This window comes from Pan troglodytes, chromosome 3 (assembly GCF_028858775.2).
Source record: "Pan troglodytes isolate AG18354 chromosome 3, NHGRI_mPanTro3-v2.0_pri, whole genome shotgun sequence".
Classification (NCBI taxonomy): Eukaryota; Metazoa; Chordata; class Mammalia; order Primates; family Hominidae; genus Pan; species Pan troglodytes.
Window position 1 is genome coordinate 116,560,973 of NC_072401.2, and position 19,477 is coordinate 116,580,449.

The 19,477-nt window shown below is 34.8% G+C and overlaps 1 protein-coding gene across 1 annotated transcript in view; it reads right to left on the reverse strand.

Annotated features, from left to right (window-relative positions):
* The window catches only part of NDST4 (N-deacetylase and N-sulfotransferase 4), a 284,247-nt gene that overhangs the window by 241,274 nt on the left and 23,496 nt on the right, over positions 1 to 19,477 (reverse strand). The window contains exon 2 of the mRNA XM_009448180.4: positions 4,991 to 6,214. Within this exon, the coding sequence (XP_009446455.3) occupies positions 4,991 to 5,968 (978 nt within the window). The 5' untranslated portion in view covers positions 5,969 to 6,214. The remainder of the gene's footprint in view (positions 1 to 4,990; positions 6,215 to 19,477) is intronic.

Consider the following 19,477-nt stretch of genomic DNA (forward strand, 5'->3'; position numbering starts at 1 on the left):
ATTGTGCCACTATACTCCAGCCTGGGCAATAAATAGAGCAAGACTCTATTTCAAAAAATACTAATAATGAAAATAAAATAAAAAAATAAAAAATAAAAATAAACTCGTATTCTTTTCAATACATTAATATTCTTTGCCTTAAAAGTATTTACTCTTTAACAGTATGATTCAGAATCTCTATCTCAAAATAGAAAATTTGGTTCAAATGAAAGTATGCCTTCACACACACACACACACACACACACACACACACACACATTGATAGAGGGAGGTGGTACTGAGGATAAGGCTATGTCTGAATTTGTTGTTAATGCTCTCGCTATTCCAGTCTAATTGTGGAAGTGGCCAAGGAAGAGTCCAGTTACAAACATAACCAAGACTTTTTATCCCTAACACTCTTGCTTTCCTTAATTTGTTTTATTGAGGAACAGAATACCTCTTTCATACCTTGAAATAGGGATGACATTTGAATTTCAAATTCAAATAGGTATTTCATATGAATTGAAATATATATGAAATACCTATTAAAATACCTATTGAACACCTCTTTTATACTATTTCAGAGTAATATAGAAAATTGTCGGTAGCTATGCAACACCATTGTTCTAGAATTGGGGTAGAGTTCGAAGGAGGATGAAATTCTCTTTGTGCACTAGTGTGTTAATGTTGTACTACCAGAAAAAAAAATGAGAATGAAGAATATGAGACTGTCAAAACTTTTTGGCACATAATTGAAATTATTTCCCACAAAATTATATTTGTCCAAAAACTAAAGTCAAAAAGCAAAACTGTGACTAGAATATTTTTTCTATGGACATATAAGTAACACAGTAGATAAATAGTGCTCAATTCTCAATTTCATTCAAATTTCTCATATTTATTCATTAATAGGTCTGAGGGAAATATTCAAATTATAGAAGTTCAAGAAAAACACAGAGATAAAAAGCCATAAAGCTTATTTAATAAAATAACGGAATAAAACTGCTCAAATCTAAGGAAAAATACAAATATTCAGGCAGAGGAAGGCCAAACAAGGCTACACTAAGACATGTTATAGTCAAAGAGTCAACAATCAAAGACACAGGATCTTGAAAGCAGCAAGAGAAAAGCATACAAAATAATCTTGAAGGACTTGAAGAAGGCACCAATAAATGGAAAGCTTATCCCCACTGATGAAGTAGAAAAATTAATATTGTTGAATGTCTATGATATCCAAAATGATCTGCAGATTCAATATAATTCCTATCAAAATTCCAAGGACATTTTTCACAAAAATAGAAAAAAAATTTTAAAGATATTAAAATGTATATGAAACTACAAAAGATCCCAAATAACCAAAGCAATCTTGAGGAAAACAAAACAAAGCAAGATATACTACAAAGCTATAGTAATCACAACAGCATGATACTAGCATAAAAATAGACACACAGACCAATGGAATAAAATAGTGAACACAGAAATAAATTCTTGCATTTACAGGCAATAGATTTTCAGCGAAGTTTCTAAGAACGGACAATGGGGAAAGGGCAGTCTCTTCAATAAATAGTGTTAGGAAAACTAGATATCTATAGGCAGAAGCATGAAATTAGAGCCTCATCTCACACTATATAAAACAATCAACTTAAAATAGATGAAAGACTTAATTGTAGGATCTAAGCCCATAAAATGACTAAAAGAAAACATAGAGGGAACTTCTATGATGTTGGTCTGGGCAAGATTTTTAGATATGACCCAAAAACACAAGCAACAAAAGTAAAAAAACCAAATGGAATTACATCAAACAAAAAACTTTTATACAGCAATGGAAGCAACAGAGTGAAGAGACAACATATGAAATGGGAGAAAAATTGCCAAACTATACATCTGGTAAGAGCTAATACTAAAGTATATATCAAACTCAAGTATCTCATAGTAAGAAAACAAATAACTCATCTTAAAAATGAGCAAAAGGCCTGAATAAACATTTCTCAAAAGAAAACATAAATGACCAATAGGTTTATAAAAATAACATCGCTAACTATCAGGGAAATGCGTGTCAAAACCATAATGAGATATCACATCATACCTATTAGAATGGCTGTTATCAAAAGGACAAAAGATAATAAGTGTTGGCAGGGATGTGGAGAAGGGGGAACCCTCATATACATGGGTGGAAATGTAAACAGTATAGCCACTATGGAAAACAATATGGAGATTCTTCAAAAAATTAAAAATGTAACTACCATATGATCTAGCAATCCTACTATTGGGTATATATCAAAGGAAATGAATTCAACTTACCAAATCAATATCTGCACTTCCTTGTTCATTTAAGCATTATTTACAATAGCCAAGATATAGAATCAGCCTAAGCATCTTATCAGTGGATAAACGGATAAAGAAAATGGGGTACATATACACAATGAAATATCATTCAGACATTACAAAGAAGAAAATTCTGTAATTTGTGACAACATGGATGAACTAGAGGACATTATGTTAAGTGAAATAAGCAAGGCACAGCAAGATAAATACATAATCTCACTTTTTAAGGAGTCCAAAAAATTTAAATTCAAAGAAGCAGAGAGTAAAATGGTAGTTCCCAGAGGTTGAGAGTGAGGAGGTTGGAGAGATTCGGTTAAAGTACACAAAATTTCATTTTGATTGGAAGAACAAGTTGAAGAAACCTATAGTAGATTCTAATAGTAACAATGTATCATATTCTTGAAAATTACTAAAAGAGTAGATTTTAAGTGTTTTCACCAAAAATGATAAGTATCTGGGATAATTAATTCCTATGTCATTTTTCTGTATCTAAACATTTCATTATTTACACATATTTGAAAACATTATGTTGTACATGAAAACTATATACTGTTTTTGTCAATTAAAAATTAAAAATAAAAATAATTCTGAGGGAGAACCAGAAATCACAACAAAAGAGGCAGTAAAGAGTATTTTCTTCAAAAGCACAGTTCAATTAATATGTGTACATAAATAAATATTATATATTACTCAATATATAGGATATAATTCTATCCATATGAACACATACTAATAAATACATACACACACACATAGCCTTTCTGATTCTCTCTCCATGTGTGATATTGCTCAAGCCTTTGTTAAATTATTGTATTCTATTTGGAGTTATGTCACTTAAGATAGCCATCAGTGACTTTTGAATATTATTTTGAGTAGCAGCGAGTGACAATTTGTTTTTCTATTGAGAAAAAGTGAAATAGTTGAATTCGAGCTGGTTAAGTTCATTTAGACGTATAAAGAACTTTTTAACTCATATTGTTCTTTAGCCTGAAACTAGGAAATGCTATATTTTTAGCGTGTGAAGATAGGAACCAACCACTCAAAGAACCTTTTGAAGTAACTGTCCTCTTGTTAAGCCTATGATTTCAAAAAGAAAAAGAAAACTGTCATTTATACTAATTAAAGGAAATAATACATACTAAAAAAGTAAAAGAAAAAATGAGAAAAATCTGGATAGAACTCAATTGTGGTCACTTTATCTCTTCTTAACAGTCACAAAATGAAATATTTGGGTCACAGTCAAGCAGTGCTTCATAGGAACTTATTAAAAACAGAGTTCATTGGTTCACATATACTTTGAAGGTTTTTAAAAAGTGAACTTATTCTACTGCTTTCAATCATTTTGCTTTACAGTGGCCATCAGGTCTTAGGATGAAAAAAATACCCTGTTATTTTGAAGAAGTATCCAAATTTTATCTTTGGAAGATAAACACTTTAACAGAAGATCCAAAAATGTCGATAACATCTTAACACTCTTTGATTCCTTTATTATTCTTAGTTGTGTCCTCTAATTTTTTATGTGTTTGCTAAAATTATTTGCACACAAAATAAATTTAGTTATACATAGGATGAGACAGTCACAAGTAAAAGATCAGGTGAGAGTACTGCATCAAGATTGTTTAAAAGATGATTATCTTTAGAATTGTGCACCTAATCTAGTGTAACATATTGGCTTTATTTTTATTTAGTAGCAATCACAGGCTGAATCTGTTATTCAGTCAATTGATCAAAACCTAGAAGTGCTACCAGTAACACTGCTGTGTTTTCCCAAATAATGCAATAAATAAATAATAGGTATAATAATGAAAGCTACCTGAGGCTAATCCAATACCACATTCCCTATAAAATGATTTGTTTTTGCTAATATCTATATTTTCAGATATCTGAACATTTCATATGAGCAAATATTATGCTTGTTTGAGATTATAGAAAGGTCTTGTGCTGTTTCTCCATTTTCTATTTACACCACAATTTTCAAACCCGAGTTTGGCAGGATTTGGCAGGGTAATAATCCAGAAATAGAGTTATATGACTATCTTGGTTTCACTGTTACAAACTGCAGCATGTACTATAATAAGGGAGGCAGTTCTAAGTGGTTCTAGCTGGGATGGGAAAGACTTAAGAAGAGGCAAGGAGGCTGGGTGCAGTGGCTCACGCCTGTAATCCCAGCACTTTGGAAGGTCATGGCGGGTGGATCACGAGGTCAGGAGTTTAAGACCAGCCTGGCCAAGATGGTGAAACCCCATCTCTACTTAAAATACAAAAATTAGTCAGACGTGGTGGCAGGCACCTGTAATCCCAGCTACTCGGGAGGCTGAGGCAGAGAATTGCTTAAACCCAGGAGGTGGAGGTTTCAGTGAGCCAAGATCATGCCACTGCACTCCAGCCTGGGCGACAGAGCAAGAGTCTGTTCCAAAAAAAAAAAAAAAAAGGCAAAGAGATTAAGTTCACTAACTCTTCGGGATATTTTAATATTTTAGCTCTGTCCCATTCTGAAGCTTCTGGTGTGTGTATGTGTGTGTAAAGAATGGTTAAGTCTTGGTTCAATATTTTTCTAAATGGCTATCTTATTTCAACTCTACTGCACCTTAAAACTTTAGGGATTAGTAATCTATCATATTAGTAATATTTTATCAGTACCATATTTTGAAATACAAATTTCGATGTTGTCTATAAATAAGCTTACCTTCACATCTTTGACATTCATCCTTGTTCCCTCTTTCCCAACAAATATATCATCAATGTCCACAAGGATGTACCTGTCCAAGGACAATGTCAGCCTCTTCCCTGACAAGAAGGAGATGGCATCTATGAAGATGAGCTTGTGCAGCCAAAAGTTCAAGTTGTTGCCAAAAAGTACTCTCTGAATTCCATCATGAAGCCCCAGATCCTGAATCACCGTTGCAAAGAGTGTTTTGCTAGACAAGGATGACAGGGATTTTTCTGTCTGTAATTCAGTTAAAAGTACAGGCTGGTAGGTTGAATGATTATATTGGAAAATAGTCCAGTCTTCCCCAGGAAGAGGGCCTTTCTCAACCTTGGGGGCTTTGGTAATATACAGCAAAGGAGATTGAGGGTTAACAAAACAGTCCTTTAGAGCTAGATTATTGAAAAGGTTTAACGGAAAGCCTTTTAATTGTGTACTTGGTAAGCTGTTCTCATTGGCTTTATGAAAACCGATTATACTAACACTGTATTCCACACAGTATTTTTCTAAAAGCTCTCGATTCCATGAGTCCATGCTGACATACTTCAGAATATTTTCATAAATAACTAAAGTATATTTCCCTTTGCCATTATCTGTAAGAGGAGGTATATCTCCCTTTCCAGGGGCAATAACCATGTGGTACTGAAATCGGCTGGACTCCAAAATAGCTATGATATCTTGACCGAGTTGAGAGTATTGGCTCTCCACGAAGAGAAGGACAGTAGGGTCCGTTTTGGATGTGTCAATAGGTTTAACTGTTTTCAGCTCCATTGACCGATATGGTAGAATTTTGATGTCAGTGCATTCTGCTTCTGCAGTGGTTTCAATAAGTGTCATTTCCTGTTTGTAGCCAGAGTAGAGAAAATAGGCAGAAATGACAATGCTCACCAAGCAAAAGGTAGCTAAGAGAACAATCAATGTTCGAAAACTTCTCCGAAGTTTCACAATAAGATTCATTTTTTAGAATAATGTTTTGGAAGCTTTTTCCCAATTTCGTTTCCTAAAGTGCCATAGTGAATAAAGTATGAGATGTTGCAAATATCACTTCCCCAGAGTTCATGTAACCATCGCAAATCATGTAAAACGTTTGAAGGGAGCACAACTGAGTTAAAGCTGGAAGGCAATAGATGGGAAGGATATAAGTTGAGGAGATTTTGAATATGTCCAATACCGAGAATTGCTGCAGAATCCTCTAAGCATAATCTGAAAGAGAGGAGAGATGTAATAACTAAGATAAAAATAGAAATATAAATATTTATTTCTATATAAATGCTGATGCTCAAGAAACATATATAGCAATGATAATTTTAGTGTGTTAATATGCTAAAATATTAACAACCTGATGTTTACAGTCTAGACTTAACTACCTAGAGTATAGTAGATTTTTTGATAACCTCCAGAACACAGAACCCAATTTTATTTTGGCCTAAACATCCATACGTATATAGAAACATGTATTGAGATCATTTTCTAACTAATCCCACCAAAAAAGAAAAGAAGTAAGAAAGTAAGCTTTAACAAAGAATGTCAGTTACCATAAAACTATTCTACAGAACTGATAACCATTATATACATATAAAATTAGGAAATCAGGAATCAGGGGCTTAGAGCAATTAAACATGCTCTTAGGTATCTGCCTGAGTCTCTGGAATTCCCAGCTGACTAAATAAATCTGTCTTAAGTTTAGAGTAGTTACAAGTTTTTCTCTTGAATAATATATCCTTCATCTGGACTCACAGGGAGCCACTTGGCCCTCTTCAGCATTACAGTCCAGATACATAGGACTGCTCCTTCTTCTTGCAGGAACAGGCATTCTCAGATCTCGCTAATGAAACAGAGGACAGAACGCTTAGGTGAAAAGAACATTGACATGTTAGTCTCAAAGCATATTTCCTAATTTTGCCTACTCTTGTAATAAGAATTAAAACTCTTACTCATTGTCAATTTTTATCCAAGAATTAGATGTTCTATTTCTCTATCACTTCCTTTAGTTCAAAAAAAATGAATGTAGAATGCATTTGTATTATTTTGTTCTTGTATTGCTCTAAAAAAACACCTGAGACTGGAAAATTTATAAAGAAAAAAAGGATTAATTGGCTCACAGTTCTGCAGGCTGTACAGGAAGCATAGAAGCTTCTGCTTCTGGGGAGATATAAGGAAGCTTCCAATCATGGTAGAAGGCAAGGGGGTGCCAGGTATCTCACATGGTGGAAGCAGGAGCAAAAGAGAGAGTGTGTGCTTAGAAGACAGGAAGATGAGGATATGTTTGGAACTTCCTAGAGACTGGTTTTAAATGGTAGTGACCAAAATGCTGATAGTGATATGGACAGTGAAATACAAGCTAAGGAGGTCTCAGATGGAAATGAGGAACTTATTGGGGACTGGAGAAAAGGTCATTTTTTGTTATGCCTTAGCGAACAACTGCGCTACATTGTGCCCCTGCCCTGTGGATCTGTGGAACTTGAACTTAAATGTGATGATTTAGGGTATCTGGTGGAAGAAATTTCTAAGCAGCAAAGCATTCAAGAAGTGGTGGGTGGATCACGAGGTCAGGAGTTCAAGATCAGCCTGGTAGGGATAGTGAAACCCTATCTCTACTAAAAATACAAAAAAAATTAGCAGGCATGGTCGTGGGTGCCTGTAATCCCAACTACTCGGGAGGCTGAGACAGAGAATTGCTTCAACCCGGGAGGCGGAAGATGCAGTGAGCTGAGATTGTGCCACTGCACTCCAGCCTGGGCAATAGAGCACAACTCTCTTCCGCCCCCACCAACCCCCGCCCAAAAAAAGTGACCTGGATGCTTCTAACAACCTATACTGGGATACATAAGCAAAGAAATGACCTAAAGTCAGAACTGATATTTAAAGGAGAAGCAGAACCGTGAGGCAATTAAAGCTCTTCTTCATAAATTACCCAGTTGCAGCTATATAGTCATTTGAGAATGAACTAACACAGCATTAAAAAAAAATTTCCCATTATACACTACATTACTACAGGCGCGGTGGCTCAGGCCTGTAATCCCAGCACTTTGGGAGGCCAAGGTGGGCAGATCACAAGGTCATGAGATCGATACCATCCTGGCCAACATGGTGAAACCCCGTCTCTACTAAAAAAGTACAAAAATTAGCTGGGTGTGGTGGTGCATGCCTGTAGTCCCAGCTACTCAAGAGGCTGAGGCAGGATAAATGCTTGAACCTGGGAGGCAGAGGTTGCAGTGAGCTGAGATCACACAACTGCATGCCAGCCTGGCCAGTCTGGGCAACAAGAGCGAAACTCTGTCTCAGAAAAAAAAAAAAAATCCCAAACTGCTTCATCACGAATGGACAGAATTTTCCATTATTATTAGATGTTTTTCTTTGTATAGATGATTCTGACTTCAATGAATTACTTTCTATACAAGCTTACTTCATCTGTCTCTACACTGTTAGAGTACTTAAATAATTTTCGATTTCCCAGTTTGCCAAACTTTCCCTAGGATAACTATTTTGGGTGAAAATAGTTCATGTTATCAATGTGTGATATATATATTTAAGATATGCATTACATCAGACATATTACATCAGAGAGAATTAAACTAGCATGCTTTTTAATGAGTGGTATGTTCTATCACACTGTGGATATTTTATGGATTTCTTTATTTTTTAATTGGGGGATCTGAGTGATGAATGCTTATTAATGATGACTGAAAACTTTTTAGATTAAATAGTTAAACATTGCAAAATTATGTCGCTACTTTTCATTTTATATTTCTATGTTCTATACTACTTAACCTCATTAGTAATTTAAGTTTTAAAAATCTGCATGATGTTGAAATGGTTGTTTTTGTCAGAAAATAACTTTTAAACTTTTTCAAAAAATTAAAAATTTTCATCAAATATTTTAAATATTTTAACACTTCAGATTACAAATATATAAGTGGACCTTAGCTTTTCACTGTGAAACATATTGTACCAGTTTGCAGTCTCCCCAGTGACTTCACATGGACTTTAAAAACAAATGAATCCCACATGTTGGGGAATTACTAATACTCTATTTACAAATTTTATTTGTTTCATTTATTTATTTATTTTGAGATGGAGTCTTGCTCTGTCACCCAGGCTGTAGTGCAGTGGCCTGATCTGGGCTCACTGCAGCCTCCGCCTCCCAAGGTCAAGTAATTCTCCTGCCTCAGCCTCCCTACTAGCTGGGATTACAGGCACACACCTTCAAGTCCAGCTAATTTTTGTATTTTTAGTAGAGACTGGGTTTCACCATGTTGGCCAGGCTGGTCTCAAACTCCTGACCTCAGGTGATCCACCCACCTTGGCCTCCCAAAATGCTGGGATTGCAGGCATGAGTGACTACGCCCAGCCAAATGAAATTCTTTAATATAATTGTCTGCTTTGCAAAAGTCTTTGTTTCAAAACTCAGCTCCCTTTAACCAAATTGGATTGCATTTTACTAAAAAGAAATGGAATACAGCAATAAAAAGGCTTTGGTTTGGTCTGAAATATATAAAGCAATTATATTATATCCTCTACTTTTATGTATGCTTGAAAATTTTCATATGTAAATTTTTTAAATAAAAACTCAATTAAAAGATACATATATACATATATATAGTGTGTAGTGTGTGTGTGTGTGTGTGTGTAATAATAATGAAAGTGAAAGATATTTGGAACTTGTTGAAGGAGATTATTAATCTTATATCAATTCTTAGATTTATCCAAGCTCACATATTTAATTTAAAAATCTATTTAAACAAATGTAAAATCAGACCCACCCCATCCACACAACTCCCCCAAATAACCCAATAAGAGCAGATACCTACTTACATGCTTTGGAGGATTGCTTAGTATTTTAGGAATAAATTTAACCAGGAGATTCGGAGAGAAATTAAATGTAGGACAAGTTAATACTTCATTTAATCTTTACTTCTTCTCACATTAAAAATGTGATTTTTATTTTTGAATACACAAAAGAGAATATGTCAGTTTTGCATATTTAGACTATCTCCTCCTAATGCAATAGTGAAAAATAAATTAAAAAAAAACATATGGGGCAAGAATCTGCCAACCCAAAGAATAAATAAAATTTAAATGTGACATTTATTTAACAGTAATATGTTCAGAGTTAGAAGAATGATAGATACATATTACCACCATGGAAGACATATGTGTTTTCAATGTAGGTGTTTTAACTAAAGGAGTTATCCTTCCCATTCAATTCTCCCAGTTCTCCTTCCCTAGCAAAACTGGCCAGTGGAGATGAGGAAGCCTGGACCATAAAACTTGATATACCATAAGTGTTTACCTATGTCTCACACCTGAAGTAAGAAATGGTATTATGACATTGTTTAGGATGCCAAAAAGGTGTAGTCTGTGATTAGTTTGAATCTCTTACCTACTGTGTGACCCTTGAAAAGGTGGGGGAAAAGGCATGCAGGAATATGGATAGGGAGAGCAACCAACATAAGAATCTTACGTCGTTACCATAAGTCGAATAAGACAATTGAGATTAATTTTCAAAGGCACGTGTTAAATGAGTCATATAAAATTAAAAAAATTACTTCAGGATAATAACGAAGACATTAAAATGCTGCTATAATGGTATAAAATATGTGGCAATTATTTTTAAGTAGTCTAAGGTGATACACCAAAATTTTTATTTTACCTTAATTAGTTTCTTCTTCAGGAAGACCCTGGGACAAGTTAGCAAGAAACAGAAACATTTGAGAGCTTTCCTTTCCCCACTTTCCCCTTATATGGTGATGTTGACCTTTCATTATAGAAATAACAGACAAATATGTGGATTACTGAGTAAATTCCATCTGTGGAAAAACTATTTTATTAACCATCAAACCAAGTAAGTTAAACAGGCTTTGGTCCCAATTCTTCTTAATCTGACTTTCCATGTTCTAATAAATCTATCGTGAAAAACTTGGAAGGAGAGATCTACTCATTATTTTCATGACAACCTGTCACAAAATGTGGGCTTCATGACCCCTGCACAGGCTTTGATGAGAAAAAAAGGGAGGCTTTTGTAGGTGTTGATTTTCCTGTTCTCATTTTTGTTTTCTTATTTTTACCTTCTATCCTTCCAAATGTGGCTTATCACCTAGGTAGTGGAATAAATATCTCCTAGAATCTTTGACTCTCTTTCAAGATTAGAAAATATTATATGATGATATTAACATTATTGTTTTATATATCTGTTATAAGATTGCCTTTTGACATTTTCAAAATGTGTTTAGAGATTCTCTAAAATACAGTTTGCAAAGTTCATTTGCCACATAATCATGGTAAATTTCTAGTAATCTCTGGTAGCAGCAGAGAAGTGAGTTAGTAAACAAAGCAATTACAGGTACTACTGTAGTTATTGCTACTTTTGGAAAGGCTGAAATACAGAAGAAAGCTAGATACTAAATCACATTGCATATACGTGTGGTTGTTTCTTTGTTGAAGGTGATCTGATGAGCTGTACAGATCACTAAAGAGGCTCCTGAAAATTCAGCTGAAATTGAGAACAAGAGCAACGACGTTTACCAGCATTTAATAAATGGCTACTGCTTGCTAGTAACTATGCTATATTCTTTGTATTCATCATCCTGTTTACTCTTTATGGATCTATTTTTAAAATGACAAAATTAAAATTTAGAAGGTTTAAAAACGGAACTAAGATTAAACTACTAATGATTTATGATACTAGGATTCTACAGTTGCACTGTAGAGAAGAAACAAAGATTAAGTTAAGTGAAGCCAAAAACTTAGCAGTCAGCATAATTAAATAATTTAACTGCAAATCAGCAAGTTTTATTTTAATTTTAAAAGTTCAGCTATTCAAAGCCAAAAATGTCTACCAAAAATGGAGAAAAATTGTAGAGGTGAATTAAATTGATTTGAAAGCAGCTGTGTTGTAAATTGGAATGACTTAAGAATTTGCAATAATTTCACTGACCTTGACTTTTCGTGATGGCTGTGAAAGAACTATTTTATTATATACCTTGTTTTTACATGCTTCATGCGTTTTTTTGTTTGCTTTTAAGAATCATAAAGAATTAGCTCATATTTTATATTAATGAAACAGAATTTTTAATTAAAGCTCTTACATAGGCCAGGCATTGTGGCTCACACATGTAATTCCAGCACTTTGGGAGTCTGAGGCTGAAGGATTGCTTGAGTCCAGGAGTTTGAGACCAGCCTGGACAACAAAACAAGATCTTGTCTCAACACAAAAGAAAAAAGAAAAAAAATTAGGCAGGTGCGGTGGTGTGAACCTGTAGTTCCAGCTACTTGGGAGGCTGAGGCAGGGAGTTTACCTTGAGCCCAAGAGTCCAAGGTTGCAATGAGCTATGATTGCACCACTGCACTCCAGCCTGGGTGACAGAGGGATACCCTGTCTGGAAACACACAAAAACCAGAAAACACAAAAATTATTCTATAAACATTTAACTATTTGTTCATGTACATTAACTGCACCAGTGCTTCTTTGGAGTGAATTCCAAAATTTGTAACCATCTAAAATGGTTTGGCTGTGTCCTCACCCAAATCTCATCTTGAATTACAGTTCCCATAATCCCCATGTGTTGTAGGAGGGACCTGGTGGGAGGTAATTGAATCATCGTGGTGGTTATCTCCATGCTGTTCTTGTGATAGTGAGTTCTCATGAGATCTGATGCTTTTATAAGGAGCTTCCCCACTTTGTTCAGCACTCATTCTCTCTCGTCACCCTGTGAAGAGATACCTTCTGCCATGATTGTAAGGTTCCTGAGGACTCCCCAGCCATGACGAACTGCGAGTCAATTAAACCTCTTTTTCTTTATAAATAACCCAGTATCAGGTGTTTCTTCAAAGAAGCGTGAGAATGGACTAATACACTAAGCAAGTACCTCAGAGAGTGAGGCACTGCTGTAAATACCCTGAAAATGTTGAAGCAACATTGGAACTGGGTAACAGGCAGAGGTTGGAACAGTTTGGAAGGCTCAGAAGAAGACAGGAAAGTAAGATAAAGTTTGGAACTTCCTAGAGATTTGTCGAATAGCTTTGACCAAAATGCTGATAACAATATGAACAATGAAGTCCAGGCTGAGGTGATCTCAGATGTTGATGAGGAACTTGTTGGGAACTGGAATAAAGGGGATTCTTGCTATGCTTTAGCAAAGAGACTGGGCCCTGCCCTAGAGAGCTGTGGAACTTTGAACTTGAGAGAGATGATTTAGGGTATCTGGTGGAAGAAATTTCTAAGTGGCAAAGCATTCAAGAGGAAGCGAAGCATGAAAATTTGGAAAATTTGCAGCCCGATGATGCAGTAGAAAAGAAAAACCCATATTCTGGGGAGAAATTCAAGCCTGCTGCAGAAATTTGCATAAGTAACAAGGAGCAGAATGTTAATCACCAAGACAATGGGGAAAACATCTTCAGGGCACGTCAGAGACCTTCATGGTAGCCCCTCCCATCACAGGCCTGGAGGCCTAGGAGGAAAAAATGGATTCATGTACCAGGCCCAGGTTCCCCCCTGCTGTGTGCAGCTTGGGATTTGGTGCCCCGTGCCTCAGGCTACTCCAGCTGTGGATAAAAGGGGCCAACATATAGCTCTGACTGTTGTTTCAGAGGGTGCAAGCCCCAAGCCTTGGTGGCTTTCATGTGGTGTTGGGCCTGTTGGCACACAGAAATCAAGAATTGAAGTTTGAGAACCTCCGCCTATAATTCAGAGGATGTATGGAAATGTCTGGATGTCCAGGCAGAAGTTCGATGCAGGGGCAGAGCCTTCATGGAGAACCTCTTCTAGGACAGTGTGGAAGAGAAATGTGGGGTTGTAGCCCCCCCTCCACAGTCCCTACTGTGGCACTGCCTAGTGAGAAGAGAGCCAGCATCCCCTAGACCCCAGAATGGTAAATTCACCACATCTTGCATCATGTACTTGAAAAAGCCACAGACACTGAATACCAACTGTGAAAGCAGATGTGAGGGGGGCTGTACCCTGAAAAGCTACAGGGGTGGAGCTCCCCAAGGCCATGGGAGCCCACCTCTTGCATCAGCATGACCTGCATGTGAGACATGGAGTCAAAGGAGATAATTTTGGAACTTTAAGCTTAATGACTGCCCTATTGGATTTCAGAATTTCATGGGGCCTGTAGCCCCTATGTTTTGGTCAAAGTCTCCCATTTGGAAGGGGTATATTTACCCAATGCCTGTACCCCCATTGGATCTAGGAAGTACCTAACTTACTTTTGATTATACAGGCTCACAAACAGAAGGGACTTGCCTTGTCTCATATGAGACTTTGGACTTGGACTTTTGGGTTAATGCTGGAATGAGTTAAGACTTTGGAGGACTGTTGGAAGGGTAAAATGTGAGGACATGAGATTTGGGAGGGGCAGGGCCATAATAATATGGTTTGGCTCTGTGTTCCCACCCAAATCTCATCTCGAATTGTAGTTCTCATAATTCCTACGTGTCATAGAAGGGACCCGGTGAAAGGTAATTGAATCATGAGGGTGGTTACCCCCATGCTGTTCTCATGACACTGAGTGAGTTCTCACAAAATCTGACTGTTTTATAAGGTGATTTTCCCCTTTTGCTCAGCACTCATTCTCTCTCCTGCCACCCTGTAATGAGATGCCTTCTACCATGATTTTAAGTTTCCTGAGGCCTCCCCAGCCATGTGGAACTGTGAGTCAATTAAACCTCTTTTCTTTATAAATTACCCAGTCTTGGGTATTTCTCCACAGAGTGTGAGAATGACTTAGTACCTCATCTTTCAAGAGAGATGCAGTATTTTTCAAATTACAGGTCACCAACAAGTAAGTGAAAATGAAGTAGACCAGAATAGAAATATTGTCATACTTCATGTACAGCAGAGGTAAGTAGTGCTTTATGAAACTTTATGTTATGGTGTCCGTATATGCATGTGTGTGTATTTGGATACCAATGTAAGATTATTGCTTATTCTGGGTCATGGTCAAAAGTGTTTGAGGAGCACTACTCAGTAGGGCACAATTAATTCAAATTATTTAATCTGGTTAAAAGAATTATAAATATCATAAAGGTTTTAGCTAAATATCAATGCAGTCTCTTATGATTCTGAGTGGTTTCGGAAAATATCCAATATTGATTAAATGGTAGTTGAGACTATGAAATGGTTGATATCACATGGTTGGTCCCATGGAATTCCTTTCAGCTTCCAGGCCAAAAAATATTATGATATTATTTTCAGTAGCAACCACTGCTACATAAATCATAAATTTTTCAAAATAGAGGTACAAAGTAATGAGTAATTGTTATATTTAATCAAAATCGAGGTAGTATGCACAGTTTATAATTTTCTGCAGAAATGATCTTTTCTATACCCATAAATAACCAGTTGATATCACCTAACTTCCATACACTTCATATATTCTTGATTTCAGTGACATAATATAAATTTATTTTAGTCCCCAAAGTGTGCATTTTTACCAGTACAAACTCCTAAAAGTGTCATTTCAAACATAATGATAACATTACTACCATAATATTATATTGTAACATAATATTATACTAGGTTCATAGCTCTGAGCTATCAGCTACATTCATACTTCAAAAGATTATGAAGTCAACTCAGTAAATAGAAGAGTAAATGTCAGGCGGTTTCTTTTATCACCATTTCCTGCAGAAATATGTATAGTGCCTATTCACCATTTTCTTAGTTCTTATTTTCTAAAGCAAAGAAACGACATGATTTTTTAAAAATAAAGAGTCTAATTTATTAAAAGCAACTGCAAATTTCTATGCATTCATCTTGCTTATTAGAAAAACATGGGGATTTTGCAAATAAGGAAACTTTTATGTGGATATTTCTTCTGCTTTGCCATATAAGATTTAGATAGAGTAGTAGAAATGCTATCCGTGGCCAAGTTGAGAGGTCTGGTAATCACTGCTTGGAACTTTGTATTTATATTTATAGCTAAGATTTCATCACTGAATTTTACCCTTATACTACTAAAATAATAATCAAATGCCCAGAATGTGTGGACCAGAATTAAACAGGATTAAACAATTTTTGAATGCTTAGATCTGCCCCAGGGTTTCTGACATTCAGAAAGTTTCCTCAGGACCTTACTTAGGATGACTTTGGGATAAATCTGTGACTCTGTCTCATTTTGTATAGATTTGGAGGTAATATTTACAATGGGACATTTATAATCAAACTGAAACCAGACAGGCTATCTAAAATTCAGTTCAATCGTGGATTTGCTCCTATTTTTCTCTTTTATGTAAGAAGCCAAGGCATTTATCTGACATCCATTCAGCAAATATATGTATTAACATTTATCAAGAGCCTATTTGCCAGGTACATCTGCAAATTCAAGTATTTCTCTTATTATCAGCAAAAACATCTAAATTATTTTGTTTTAATCTGTTCTCTGTTTCTTCCCTTTCCTATTTCCCCTTCATCTCTAGAATTTTTTTCTTTTCTTATATTTTTCCTTGACAGTGGATGGTTTTAAAGTTACTGACTTAAGCTTATGCTAATGGAGTTCATGTGAAAATTGTTGGCATTAATCTGCTAATCTATGTAACAATGTTGTGATTTCCTATCTTGATTTTTTTTCACTCCATATAAACAATTTATATGGAAGCTACAAAGGATGACTGAGGAAATATAATATCATATATAATATCTTGATATGCTTTCCTGTTTAGATGTAATATTATTAGCCATTTTCATTCAAAAGTAAACTTTTTTTCTGTAACTTATCAGCAAGGATGATGTGAAAATGTTTTAGAAACTCAACTGCTTTTTTTCTTAACAAAATTTATGTATATTTTATACTTGTAAGTATTATAAATTTTGAAAACCCATAATATTAAAAATAAAATGAACATTAACAAATTCTTATTTCTTTCTATATTTTTCTGTATAATGTGTTTTTACAGTTTAAAATATAATTTTTATCTTATTTTTACACTTAGATTATGATAGTTATAATAAAAGGGGAAATGTGATTGAGACATCTTTGAAATATACATCATTATTTTATTTCTATTTCCCCAACTTATACTATTTTGATGATTTCAATAACTTTCTAAGCCACATGGTCCCTCTCCCTAGCTCCACAATCTTCTACTTTACAAAAAAAACAGAAAGTGAAGGTTGAACTGGCTCAAAATTATGCAGGGAGCCAAGCTGACTCCCTCCCACTAATGTTTCCCAAACTGAAAAATTCTCACTGTCCTTATCTGCCTCCTGATTCCATAGATAATGTATATCTCTTCTAAAGTTAATTTTTTTTTTTTGCCTCTACCTATTTGCTAGAACTTCAGCCTCTCTTTTCTAGGGACTTTAAAAAACTGGTATAATGCTTTGTTAGTAATTGACCATAAACAGCATCTAAATGTTTCATCTGTAGACCATAAACACCTTCTAAATATGTTTCATTTGTAATTATAATCTTCAGGTATCTGAATGGCTTCAGTCCCTACCACTTCCTCACCTTTCCTAGTTTCTGGGTTCTGTGTTTATTTTAGTTGGAGACTCCAGGTATCATTTTGTTAAGAAGTTTAGCTCATGCCCATGTTCATAACATTTTCTGTCACTCTCACCCCCACTCCCGCCCCCAATCCAAGCAACTGCCCTAATTTTTCTCTTTAGCTTCAGTCAAGCTTTTTGAGAGTTTACTCTTATAAATTGTTTCATCTTGTTATTCCTGCACTTTATGTGTTGAACCATTTACAGTTCTGGAATGACCCAGGTTATCTCTTTTATCTTTAAGTCTAATCAGTTCTTATTCATTTTTAGAAAGATTCAGCTTGGATAAAACTACCTCAAAAATGTCACCCCTGGCATTACAGAAGTTAGTTTAGTGAGTGTGTCTGTCTCCACAATGCTGTCATAGTACAGCCTATAACACAGACATTTTAAATGAGTAATTATTCATGGATTTCCACCAAGGCAGGAACTGTGATTTATTTAGAATTGAATCTTCTGCATTTTGTAAACTTCCTGCTATTTAATGCACAAAACAATTATGCCAAAACAACAATAACCATATTTATGTCTTGAATATATTCACCTTCTTTCTCTACCCCAAGGTACAACTCAAATGATCTTTTCTCCAGACACTTGCTGGGAAAGGTGGTGGATGGAAGGAGTCTGAACTTCAGTTTCTTCATTTTCTAAATGAAGGATATAAAATGGTTTATATTTCTATTTCCATGTATACACTCATCAGGGAAGATTTGGAAGGATGCTCAACAAAATATTGCTCGTCTCTGTTTTGTATTTTCTATATTATTTCATTTTTTTCAAGAATCATATACTAGCTGTATAAAAGCACAAAAATGTAGGAAAAATTTTTAAATGGGTGAGTTTCATAACTGTAAGTTTGCTTCAAACTATAAAATTCTATAATCTTATGAATAACAAGCCTTTCCTATTCATGCCTGTCTCTGGTAGTCTTTCTTCCTCTAAATCTCTGAAGAATACGTTGTCCTTATCCTTTTTATAATACCTTTGCATTTTTACATAACTGGTTTATGTGTCTTCCCCAGAAGACTGTGGGTACATTTTCAATAGCCTAATCTATATAAAAAGCTTCTCTTTTCACAATAAGCTACTTAGTTTATTTTCCTTCAAACATAACCCAATACTAAATTAGACACACAGTAGATTAGTAACAATCTTGAGTAAGTCAGTTAAATTGATGTTCAATGTTATAATGTTTTAATAGTTTTTTATTGGAACAATGATCTCAGAATCAAGCCTAAAGTTTTGAAAATTGGAAAACCAATTGCACCAAATTATCTCTAAGTTTACTGATTATCAACCAGACCCCATTTGTAGTCACAAGATATGTAGGTCTGGAGAAATCTGGATTATATTAATATTGGTATATGTCCCCACAGAATTTATCTATTTATTTATATTAATTTTATTTTTATATTTTGGTAAGCACACAAAATTTGATCTACCGTCTTCACCAACTTTAAGTGTAACATGCAGTATTATTGCAGTATTATTTAAAAGTCTCAGCTGATTATTTTTAAATACAATGATAAATATATCATTTCTACCTCAATCATTAATTTTTTATGTTATTTTTAGAAGACTTTTTCTAATGAATTTTTTACTACTCAATCCTTTCTCTTGTATTTCAGAAATATATATTTTTACTAGGCACAAAACCCAGTTATAAAGGACCTATAAAGTACCTCTACCAATAGAATAACCTATTCTACAGAGTTATGTTCTTGACTTTAAAACATTTTTAAAAACTGATATTTACACCTAATTTTTATTTTTTAAAAATCCAAAATAATGATAGAAGATAATTTATTGTAAGGAATGAATATTTCCTAAAGTTGTAAAATACTTAGCCAAAACTAAAGTGAAAAAGGATCTAATTAAATTACAGAAAGATAACATAATAAAATGAAATAATTTATTCTCAATCCAGTCACCTTTTTTTATAACAGGCCATAAAACAGATTTGTTAATTATATTTGATT